At 39.4% G+C, this 12,044-nt stretch overlaps 2 protein-coding genes across 4 annotated transcripts; one reads left to right on the top strand and one right to left on the bottom strand.

Moving 5' to 3' along the window:
- Positions 1-1,598: 1,598 nt before the first annotated feature.
- Positions 1,599-5,566, bottom strand: pomk (protein O-mannose kinase). Of its 3 annotated transcripts, none has more exons than XM_083683126.1 (3): positions 5,375-5,566; positions 4,173-4,325; positions 1,599-3,453 (listed from the first exon to the last, which is right to left on the bottom strand). In XM_083683126.1, exons 2-3 carry the CDS (start codon positions 4,269-4,271, stop codon positions 2,680-2,682), a joined length of 873 nt encoding a protein of 290 aa, XP_083539252.1. In that variant the 5' UTR covers positions 4,272-4,325; positions 5,375-5,566; the 3' UTR covers positions 1,599-2,679. The 3 variants fall into 3 exon arrangements, with proteins under 3 accessions (XP_083539252.1, XP_083539251.1, XP_083539250.1); XM_083683125.1 differs by having other exon boundaries at positions 4,173-4,440; XM_083683124.1 differs by having other exon boundaries at positions 4,173-4,445.
- Positions 5,567-6,466: 900 nt separating this feature from the next.
- On the top strand, positions 6,467-11,965 carry LOC310814294 (uncharacterized protein; the record flags this gene model as incomplete). The annotated part of the gene is made up of 2 exons (XM_083683614.1): positions 6,467-6,596; positions 11,208-11,965. The coding sequence occupies 2 exons, from the start codon at positions 6,467-6,469 to the stop codon at positions 11,681-11,683; spliced, it is 606 nt and encodes a 201-aa protein (XP_083539740.1). The 3' UTR covers positions 11,684-11,965.
- Between the last annotated feature and the right edge of the window lie 79 nt (positions 11,966-12,044).

Consider the following 12,044-nt stretch of genomic DNA (forward strand, 5'->3'; position numbering starts at 1 on the left):
AGGGTAGGAATTAGCTAGCTAGATAAGATAATGTAATGGGGGCAGAACCACCGGTCCAGTAAAACTTGGTTCATTAACTTGATTAAAAATATCCTTCACTGTTGAGGAGCAGACTATAAACTATCCAAACATACCCCAGATGCAGAAGGGTGTTCCACACAATAATCTTCATTGTAATAATGCAAGTCCCAATTGGACAAGCCCAAAAAGATAAAAAGGTCAAAAAGATGAACAGTCCTCAAAGAATGGTTTGTTGTCCCCCTGGCTGGACACATCTTTAGGGACTTGAATCGGCACTTGCAGGCCTCTCTTGGGTAGTGTTGCACTGAGTGTCAGCAGATGGCGCTGTTGTGCTAAGGCCCCAATTAATGATCTCTGTGTGTGTAAACGATGAATAAGTGTCTGTTTTTTTATATGCATACTGTACAACAGTGTACTGATTTCTGAAACAGAAGATGAGCTACAGGAAATGTTAACTACTGTTTTTAACTGGTGTGAACAGTGGAAACTGTTAGACAAATGTAGACAAAACAAAGGTTGTACACTGTAGAAACGCAAGTTCACCAATGGTGCTGCTACATTGGGGGTAGATTATGAATTAATTTTGGGATAAAAACGTGCCTGTTAAGTACATAGCTAACCATGGGAATCGTGTCCTTCGTTCCATTATTGCAAAGTGTAAAGCCATGGGCAGCCTAACTTTTTATGTTTTACTAAACTGTTTCACGAGTGCTACTGTACCTATCATCACTTATGCTGCAACAGTATGAGGGTACAGAAGTTATTCATGTGTTAATGCTATCTTTAATCGTGCCTGCAGATTTTATCTTGAGTAGGGAAATACATGCCAAATGCTGCAATTCAAGGTGACATGGGCTGGAAAACCCTATGGCATCACCAGTATGTTTTTAAAAACTGGCTTTTTTTATGCAGCATGCCAACTGAGCATCTTGTAAAAGTGTAATCGGGCTAGTGGCTTTGCAGCTGCAAAGAAAAAAATTATATACCATGTCAAAGCCTTTTTTAGCTCTATTTCATATGCCTCAACTCACTGATACAGTGTTAACAAAAAATTACCACTTAAGAGAATGAAAAACAAAAGTGGTATCAACTGATAAACAAAGCATCTATCTTTTGAGATGGAATCGTATGTACATAATGATTTATCCCATCAATATCAAAGCTCTTCTGTTAAATTTAGATCTAGAGTGGCCCCGCTCTAGAAACAGGTAGACACACAAAAAGTCTCTGTATTTTTTGTAATAATGGATCCATTGAAACAAGCTCATGCTCAACTTAATGGTGGGTTAAAAGTGGTGTGAAATTGTATCTGGTAAAAATTATGTAAATTCCTTTTGTTTTTGCATACATGTCTTGTATTATATATATATATATATATATTTATACAAATGACGTTTCGATTATGTATTGTTTTTATAGTATGATGCCTCAAAACTGTTCACAAGGATATGCACAAGTTTGGAGCTATTAGAAATATGCAATGTTCAGTGTGGCAAGCAGGGGAAGCAACACCCAAAACAACATGCTGGACCTTGAAATCTGTATTTTTGTATTGTTCAATTGCTGCATTACTGTGGAGTGGCACTAAAATAAACCCTCTATATACACTGGCCTGCGTAAGTAATAGGACAGTGAAAATGTTTTCCTTCTTTTGGCTCTATAACCAAAAGTTTGGATTTGAAATCAAATAATTAACAATTATTTGGTTAAAGTAGTTTTTATCTGACGGTATTTGTGTACATATTGGTTTCACCATTTAGAAAAGACAACACTTTTTATACATAATCCCCCTATTTCAGGGCATGAAAGGTAATGGGACAATTGGCTTGACAAGTATTTCTGGTAAGTCAGATGTGTTCCGTCACATCATTTGTGCAGGCAAAGAGAGCTGTCAATGGTGGAGTCTGCTATTGGTGTCTGTCAACATGAGGACCAACCAAAGAGTTGTTAATGAAAGTCAAGGAAGCCATTATTAGGCTGAAAAATCAGAAAACAAAAGATCAGAAACATAGCCAAAACCTTAGGCCTGCCAAAATCAACTGTTTGGAACATCAATAACTCGAAAGAAAACTTCACTGGTGAGCTCAGCAATCACAAACAGATTGGTAGGCCTTCTACAGTGGTAAGACTTCTACAGTGGATGAAGAATGCTCAAAATAATTAAGAAAAACACCAAAATAACTACCCCACTGATCAGGAACACTCTCCAGGAGGTAGGAGGCTTGAATGTGTCAGAGACTACCATCTGCAGAATATGTCACCAGAGACTTCACTGAAACCACTAGTTATCCTCAAAAAGAATGGTCAGGTCAGTTTGCTAAAAAGCCTGCAGGTGTGAAAAGGTCTTATGGACAGATAAGACAAATATTATCATCCAAAGAATCCAGCACACTCTCCTCCTTCCAATGATCCCTCAAAACCCATCTTTTTAAACTTACTTTTAATCTTTAACTTTTCTTTTTTTTTAATTGTTGTTTTTACTGACTGTGCTTTTGTTTTACTTTTTATTTATCTATATTCTTGTTCTCTCCATGAAATGTAGTGTCTGAGTACTGAGAAAAGTGCTATACAAAATAAATGCATTATTAATATTAAATGAGAAAACAGCTGAATACATTGGCTATGTATAATCATTTAGAGAATTTTCACAGTGAGTGGTTAGAGCATGTCTCTAGATCCAGGGCCAGGACTGTCTCTCATCATGTTTGCATAGACTGATCTATACACACTTAGGACAGATGAAGTGGAAGGGCGAAGCTGGGGGTCTCTTCTCTTACACTCCTGGTGGATTTGAAAGAGGTGGAAGTGGGCTACGTCACCGCCCGGTACACTCCCCATCAGGAAATGCGTCACGTCTGGAATCTTCCAAATGTCTGTCTTTTCATCATACCCCGGCATCAGTTTGTCTGAAAATGGCAGCTCACCACCATGGGGCCACAGCTGTTCAGGGGCCACAAAGTCCCCACTGAGCTCCCGGTGGCCGCATTTAACTAGCTGGCCCCTGGCTCTGTCCACCTGCGGCAAGGCATCCAAATCATTGACCACAAGGTGAAAGTCACTGGTCAGCAAGAACTGTGACAAAGTCTTCTCCAGGTCATTTGAGTCACACATGACGTGGGGGCCTGCAGGGCTGGTGTGGAGATAGAGGAGAATGGAGACATAGTCCAGTGCTAGCCGTAGCCGGATCTGCCAAGTGTTGTGGGTGTGGTGCCTCTCCTGGGTCAGCACAGCATCCAGGCTGAGCAGAGAGCCCAGTGGGTGGTACTCAGTGATCAGGGTGAGGTCCTCAAGGCACAGCCCCACCAGCTGTACCACGTGGGGCCCCTGAAGGGCCTGGAGCATAGAGAGCCCGTGCAGGAAGTCCTCTTTGTACTCAAGTGATGAGAGTTCGGATAGGGCCACCTTGTGACCCTTCCACTCTGAGAGATAAACCTGTAGAAGAAGACGGAGGACGTTAAAGGTGCAATCTTAGATTTCCTACTCAAATACAGTGGCCTGCGTAAGTAATGGGACAATTAAGAGGTTTTTTTTCTTCTTTTGGGTCTACACTCCAAAAGTTTGGATTTGAAATCAAACAATTACTGTGAAGTTAAAGTAGAGATTCTCAGCTTTTATCGCTTTTTATGCATAATCCCCCTATTCAGGGTACCCAAAAGTAATGGGACAATTGGCTTGACAGGTGTTTCTGGTTAGTCAGGTGTGTTCCGTCACATCATTTGGCATAAGTGAGCCTGGAACAGGCCAGAGAAGACACCCAGCGTCAGGTGGGGTTAATGGGTCGCAGACTTCAGGCAGTTAATGCATGCAAAGGATAGTCGACCAAATACTAAACATGAGTGCTTCATTTGGACATTTGATGAATCTGTCTCATCACTTTTGGGTACCCTGAAACAGGGGGACTATGCATAAAAAGTGTTTCTGATTGGTGAAATCAATATGGACACAAATACAAATACTATCAAATAAAAGCTCAACTTGAATAAGTTGAATCTCAACTTTAACGTCATAGTACTTGTTTGATTTCAAACAAACTCCAAACTGAGTGGAGTGAGTAGGAGGATAATATAGATAGCTATAACAATCATGGACATTAGTCAAATAAGACTTTGAGCTAGATTTAAAAGCATTTCATATTGTAGACAGACTATAACCTGCTTTACTGCTCCCTGGCCGATCATCTTCAATTTGCGCACTTCTGTGCGCACTTGTGGACACTGCAGCCAAGGCGAGCAGCTCTTCATGGCAGCCATCTTAAAGTGGCGGGATGGGCAGACGCCATGAGGTGCCACAGGAGGTTCCCCGCTCTGGTGAAGTGAGTCCAGGTACAAGTAGATCAGCACATTGCCCAAGAGCAGAGCACCAAGGCATACCAGCACCACTGGGACACTGCGGGAGGTACTGCCACTGTTTCGACCCATGCTGATCTGCACTTGGTCAACAAGTCAAACACGTCAGATCTTGAAATTCCAATTTAACTAAACCTAACATATGCCATTTATCAAGAAGCAGAATTAGTAAATTTGCAAGCCTAGCTTTTTTTGTTTTGATTAAAGTTTGACTTTTAAAATACTTAAAGCATAAACGTATGTGTTAGGCCTATAATTTATTATAGGCATGTATGATGCCTTATAATGTCTTTATTATATCATTGCTAATAACCTAATGCATCAGGATCACTGAGACGACAATATACATTATAAAGGAGATGAACAAAATCGTCCGACATTCCCACAATTATCGCTGGAAATAATTCACTGAGCAACAGCACCATCATACCTAATTATTGATGTTGCATCGCAATGAGATGTTGTCACAAGCAAACATTGTCGCGTAGGTTTTGGTCTCAAACGGCTGAGTTTTCATATATTGTGATTGGAAAATTATTTCAAAGTAGTATGGAAGTAGAAGACTTCAGATTCACAATGAGGTATTGCAATCTGGAAACGATTTTTTTTCCCGCAAGAGTCAATTCCTTTAGCAGCCACCATAGCATAAGGGGGCCTCGGACCTCACATTTTACGGTGTTGAGGTCCGCTCCGGTTTAACTAGTTGCAACTGCAACTCCGCCGCACTCTATCGCGGAATAAACTTGATTAGTAAAACCTGCAAGTACCTATCATACTTGTGCTTGCGGAAAGTTGTAATTCTTAATAAAATAAAAAAATTAAGTCAAAATACTCAGCAGAAGTTATGTTTATTCCCCAACCCACCAATGTGTGACTAGGATTACACACAACATCCAGAAATGTAAACATTAATATAATCCTAGTCATTGATGGGGCTACTTGCTATCCTGAGTCGGCTAATGCGTAGCCATACCAATTTGTGCTTTCACAGAAATCATGATGCATACCTTCTGCCCTTGTTTTCTCAGTCAGTCGTTCAGTTAAGCAATAATGTCCAAGAGGCCGCGATTTATCGTCAATATTGTCACGCGCTGCGGTCAAATTGGAACACATTATTTTTATGAGTGTGGCACAAATCCATCTAGATTGCTACGACGTCTTATTTGGATAATTGTTTTTAGCTACGTCTTTTCAGCCACATTAACGAAGTACTTGTAAATGTAAGTACTTCCGGGTCACGGAATAGCGGATTTAAAAAGTCCTAAATTAATAAATAAAAAACTGTAATAAACCTATATTTATTCATGATTTCTGAAAAAAATAACTGTGTAAACATTAACAATGATTCATATTTGTTGATATTTAAGTGACATTTATATAAAATGTGGGTTTTAAAACATCACTGTATATAAAATACGTATTGGCTTATAGCGTAAATGTATTCTAGCAATGAGTCTATAGAATCAATGTATGCTGTCATATAATGGTGCACTGCATAATTGCAACTTTTGCTGGCCTTTTACTCCGCCCATATCATTGGCCATAAACACCAAGATCTGCATCTTCAACACAAATGTAAAATCTGTCCTTCTCTATGGCTGCCGAAAACAATGCAATCAATAGTTTTTGCGCTATATATATTTAATATACAGTGATTTGTAGCCAATGGTATGGGTGGAGAAAAAGGCCAAGAACACTCCCAATTATGCAGTGCCCCATGATATGACACCATGTATTGATTCTATAGACTCTTCTGAGTATTTGCTACCATACATTTACCACAGCGCCTAGAATAGTTGGTGCTATAAGCCAATATATATTTCATATACAGTGATTTTCATTGGCTGCATTTATTTGACCTTGAAACCAACATTTCATACAAATGTCACTTAAATATCAACAAATATGAATCCTTGTTAATATTTAGACAGTTATTTGTCATAAATCATGAATAAATACAGATTTATCTGTTTTTTTATTTATTACTTTAAGACTTTTATTTTTTAAATTCCGTGACCCGGAAGTACTTCGTTAATGTGGCTGTTAAGACGTAGATTGATCCGGTGAGTGGAAACTATTCTAGCTAGCTAGCTAGCGTAATGGCTGAAAAGCTCATATCTGCCGTTTCAGAATACCCTGAATTATATAACTCAACGCTACCAGCCTACAGAGATCCGGTCAGAAAAACAGAGGCATGGAAGGCTGTGAGTGGGCGATTAGGACTCAAAGGTAGCTTGCTCTGAATTAATCAGTGAATGCCTAATTAGCTAGCTAGCTTCCTTAAGCTAGTAGCTAATGATCAAGCCAGTAGTCCACGGTCCATTGGGTTACATTTCACATATTGGTACCATCTGATCTGAAGTGGCAAAGTGTAATGCTTTTCATTAGGGTCTATGTCTATTGTTTATATTTGGCATGATAGCTTGAAGTTGTTATTGCATAAACGTAGACTCAGTCATTTCCAGTTTTGCTAGTGGTAACTTTCAATTTTAGATAGTTATCCGTTGAATGGGACAAATACAATATATGAAAGCTTAGAATTAATATTTTGCCTAAGAAATAATTAGAAAAACGATTTTATTGCTGATAAAAAAAATGACACTTAGTTTAAAGTGCAGCTCAGAACCAATGACTGTAAATAGGATGGACACATGAACAAGCTCAGTTAGGCAGGACAATAGATACATATTTTGGTCTCAGCTGGTCAACTGCCACGGAACGCAGTTCAATAGCAAATGAACTGATTAGAACTCGCACAGCACCCTCTCCATCCTTAAATGATACATAGAATTCCATTTCATTTGGTGGCACCGAAACATCCTGGCACTCTCGCTTTTCTTTTTAACGTGACGGGATATTATCAGAAGCTACTAATGACAAATCACTATCATTTGAGAGTACACAGACAACTCCTTCTTACTTCTAGTTGAGCTAAGACGTGTGACGCGGTAGTTCCAACATGTCCTCAGGTCACACCAGCGAGGGAAATACCACAAGATTAAGACTTCTTTTCCTTCACAAGTTCAAGCTACTGACATGATCTCAGCCATACACTCGTCAACCTTTCGCAATGAGGGTGGGCAGACTGCTGTCCCTTAATATTAACTCACAGTTTGACCTCGACTCCATCAAAATTCACGCCGTACTCCATCGCGGGTTGCATCTATGTTCCTATTAGTCTGTATAAATGCTCGTAAAAACGAAATATGAAAATAGCCTAGTTGTGGGTCAAAATGAATAAATAAGTTGCCTATGCTAGCGTATAACGAAGAAACGGAAGGAAAGCCTAGTAACCTGGAGCTGGCGAAGTATATATTGTTGTGACTATAGGTATAACAATCAGCTTACTTCAAAATTGTTATCAATCTTTGGTGTGAATAGTTGTGGCCCATAAGCTTGCCTCGTTTTAGAGGGGCTGATTGTGACAGAACATTCTGATAGAATGTCAACTTTTTCTTTGTACCGCTTCTCCCAATACAGTTAATAGGCGCAGCCAGGACTAAAACTACCGCTGAAATTGGCCACTTAATTGCAGACTACAAGAAACAAGATTTAACAGAAGGAGATGCTTTTTAGTTTCTTTAAATTCGCTGAGTGTTTTTGTTCGATTTTCATACAAGTTACTATAATAACCAGGCTGCTTACTATATCTTGCTAGCTAGCTTCGTTGAATATCCCAAGGTGATGACCCCCTCCACTCCAAATACCAGTGTCAACTCACTCTCATGACATAATCTGAAGCCTTGTCCCATGTGCCCTCTCATCCCCTGGGGCATTAATGTTTCCTCTCCAAGCACTGTGAGTAGCCCTGTCAAATTCTCTCATTACTGTATGTAGAGTCAATCACATACACAGACACAATCAATTTGTGGTGACTTCACAGTAAAATTGCTGTCCTGGCCTGAATGGAAGAGTAGAGTTGAGTTCCTCACCATCCATCCATCCATGATGAGCCTATCCTGCACAATGCTCAGCTATTCCCTAGATGAACAGGTCCCATTCCCCATAATATGTAGTATAAATGTCTTTAATAAATGTTTTAGGTTAAAATAATTTGCCTTAGAAAATGTTAGAAAAAAGCTTTACAGTCTGTGCGTATTGGTTCCATACTCCTCAGTGTTTCAAGTCAAGTGCTTGTGGGGAAAAAGGTGGATAACAACAGGACAACATGAGCTGCAGCAAAATAACAAAGGATGGTGGAAGTATGGTGTTTAGAGAGTGTGATAGACTATAGATATATCAAAGGCATGTATTTGTAGAGGGAACTGAAGTTAGATTTAAACCTATTGACCAATAAGGTTATGTTTGAAATGGATAGGTTTGCACTTGAGTCAAGTCTATTGGGCATATGCGCACAGTATGCAGGTTTTAAACTGTACAATGAAATGCTTACTTTGCAAGCTTCCTCTCAATAGGAAGTGCAGTAATAACACACTAGTAAAAATAGCACAATACACAATGAAGGAAGGCGAAATACAACTACTAAGTCAATATCAATAATTAAAGTATAAGTATCTAGCAGTAGACAGTGGAGGTATTATGCATATGTGTGAACCAAGTCTAAGACTAGAAAGTTTAGGTCTGGTGACAGGGAGGCATTTGAAGGATCAGTTGTTAGCTTGCCTAGACGCCATGTTGTTTAAGTAATGTGGACTTTCTTATTGAGGATTTATGGAGGGAACTTGGTGACTGGAATAGGTAAATGAAGGATTGTGTTGATAGAAGATGGACAGAGATAACATGGACAGTTTTGAACACGGTAGGTACTCAGATGCTGTTAGGGAAGTTTACTTGGATTTGGTGACTACCATGGGGGTCAAGTTCGACCAAAACATCAGATGTTGAGAAGCTTGAATGGTCCAAGATAGGGAGATCACTAGGTCAGACCTTTTGTAAACAATTGGTCTTGGAGGTACAGCAGGTCTCATTACAGTATCTCCAGAGTGCCCATCTTACTGCTAAAGGAATAACTCAATTAGTTAATTAATTCTGAAGTGGTTAATGAGTTTTTTTTTGTGGTTTCCATTTCTACCAGTTATGAGAGCTACCTTCAGGCCATAAGCTTAACCGTAACCCCCCCCCCACACACACACACACACGTATACACAAGTAGTACACATGCATATACTCTCACTCACGACTATTTATTACTATATTGTATTGCTCACTTTATTTTACACGTATGCCTATTGCACTTATTGTCGAATGTGTTATTATTGTATTGTTGATATTGCGCTGTTGAGTAACAAGTAAGCATTTCATTATACAATTTAAAACTATCCTGTGCATATGACTAATAAACTTTGACTTGACTTGACTTGACATTTGATTGATGGCCTGGCTCATCAAGCCAATATGGCTTGGGAGGATGTGGTGTTTTGTAGTGATGGGGTAGAAGTCCAGCGTCTTCCTGGTCTGCAAAACAACTCTGGTGAGAACAGTATGCAAACTTGTGTGGCTGTGAGAACAGTGGCAAGCCTGTCTAGCTTAGGACATTATTGGGCAAGCAACGGATCATATTTTTTGCTGCTTGCGCCTTTTAAGGGAAATGGGGCTAATGTGACATTTTATAATGCAGCTGTTGTGTTTTTTGTTTTTTTTTAAATGGGGACCTTTAACAGTTTACTGGTGAGCATAGGCCAGCAATGAGGATCTGTGTGTCATTTTCTTGCAGGATGCAGAACTTTGGATCTGTTTGGTAAACTGGTGATGGATCACACGTGTACCTCTGTCATTCAAATTGTATTTGAAGTTGATAATGGCGATGCAAAAGGTTCTTAATTATTGATCCCTAGTTAATGTGCATGAACATTTCCTGTGGTCATGTCTATTACAGTATCCCACTATCCCGTCTATTGCGTGCCAGAATTGTAGATTGACTGTAGATCAGGCGAAGCTGAATCAATGTGTTCGCTGTGACTTTAGTCACTAATAAAAGGTAATCACTTTCAATCTGCATGCAAGATATTCCCAATGTTCATGCAGGATCTTATAGACATGTACCTCTGTCATGCAAGTTGTATTTGATGTTGATATTTCAATCTGAACGCAAAAGCGTTTCCTGCCTGCAACATGTCTACTGCATCCCTCTCCCCATCATGTACAGTAGGTTATTACATTATATTACATCAAATAATTAGCATTTTTCAATGCCTTTCTATTGAACTGACAAATGAAATGTTCACACAGCCGATTGTGACACTTCATGATAACAACCTATTATTATCTCAACACTTTCACAAGATTATCCCTTGCTTCCTGGACTTTGCCCCTTGACTCAACACAAGATTAGGGGGGCGCTCAGTGGCGTAGCACACTAAGGCGCATACCATATCATCACAAGGTCCCTGGTTCGAATCCGGCCAACGACATATCCTGCATGTCACCCATCCTTCCTGTCAATCTCTACTGTCTCTATCCCAATAAAGCAGAAATGCCCTAAAAATATATTTAAAAAAAGATTAAACCTGTTCACGTAAAGCAGTGAACACAGCACTTGGAGAAACCACTCTCACTTATGTTAGCAACCTGATGCCATCAGCCCAATCATGTTTATGCCACAAAAATCAAACCATGCCATCTCAGCTGTCACCACATCATTCATATTAAATATGAATATAATTCTAGTGTATGTGAGGATGAAATTACATTATGGGATCAAGCTCAAAAAGGACTGACTACAGTGATCATGGCAGCAGGTTGACATGAAGTCAAGTACATCGCCTAGACCTACGTGTTAACCTTTGACATTAAGCATGTTGTACGTGTGTTGTACAACTACCCAAGTATGCATGCAGTCACTGAGCTGTCCTTCTAAGAATAACTGTTTTCCTGTTTCAGAGGAAGACTGTCGCAAAAAATGGAGGAATCTGAGGGACATTTTTACAAGGAAAGTGAAAGCAGATCGGTGTCGTGGTGCTAAAGGAAATGCCCTCAAGAAATGGAGATTCAGCCAACCTATGACTTTCCTAATTCCCTTTACACATTCAAGTAGATCTGGTACCAGTAACAATAGTGCGGAGGAACTTGATGACACGAAAGAGGAAGGAGCAGAGACAACCAGCAACTCTGATGTGCAGAATGATCTTGATAGAAGTCTGAACGATACTAAGATGTCCCCTACACCTTTGGACAACAGCTTACAGGAGATTAGGTGGAAAGAAAGCTGGCAGATAGCTGGACAGCTAGGTGGAGAAAACGAGGACGAGATGTTTTTCATGAGCCTACTTCCTCACCTCAAGCGGTTACCTTACAAGAAAAAGTGTGCAATAAAGCTGAAATTTCACCAACTTCTCCACGAAGCTGAATTTGAGTAGCATGTACAATCAATATATATTTTGTATCAAACTTGGAACTTCTTTAAGGACTGAACCATATGACATTTTCCTATTTTTTTCTGTGGTATTAGTATAACTATTTACACACATTAAAAGATGAGACAAGGATTTTAAAAAGAAAAACTCAGACATTTTTACACAATTCAAATGTATAACAATTGTGAATTGTGTTACTGTTAAAATAATAGTTTACTGTAAAATGACAGCAAAAAAGCACAGCTCTGTTGCTTGTTCACTTGATTACACCAAATTAGCATTTTGTTTGCTGTATTGACCTGTTTTTATGTTATTCCACTCTTTAGTATACTCATTGAATTTACACCACCAAACTATTCTCAAT

Source organism: Argentina silus, assembly GCF_951799395.1.
Source record: "Argentina silus genome assembly, chromosome: 13".
Taxonomy (NCBI): domain Eukaryota; kingdom Metazoa; phylum Chordata; class Actinopteri; order Argentiniformes; family Argentinidae; genus Argentina; species Argentina silus.

Bases quoted from the DNA above. Each gene is read 5' to 3' on its own strand.
- pomk (XM_083683125.1), bottom strand. From the start codon at position 4,439: ATGGGTCGAAACAGTGGCAGTACCTCCCGCAGTGTCCCAGTGGTGCTG. The intron at 3,454-4,172 runs GTTATAGTCTGT...CTTCTTCTACAG, and splicing joins GCCAGGGAGCAGTAAAGCAG to GTTTATCTCTCAGAGTGGAA.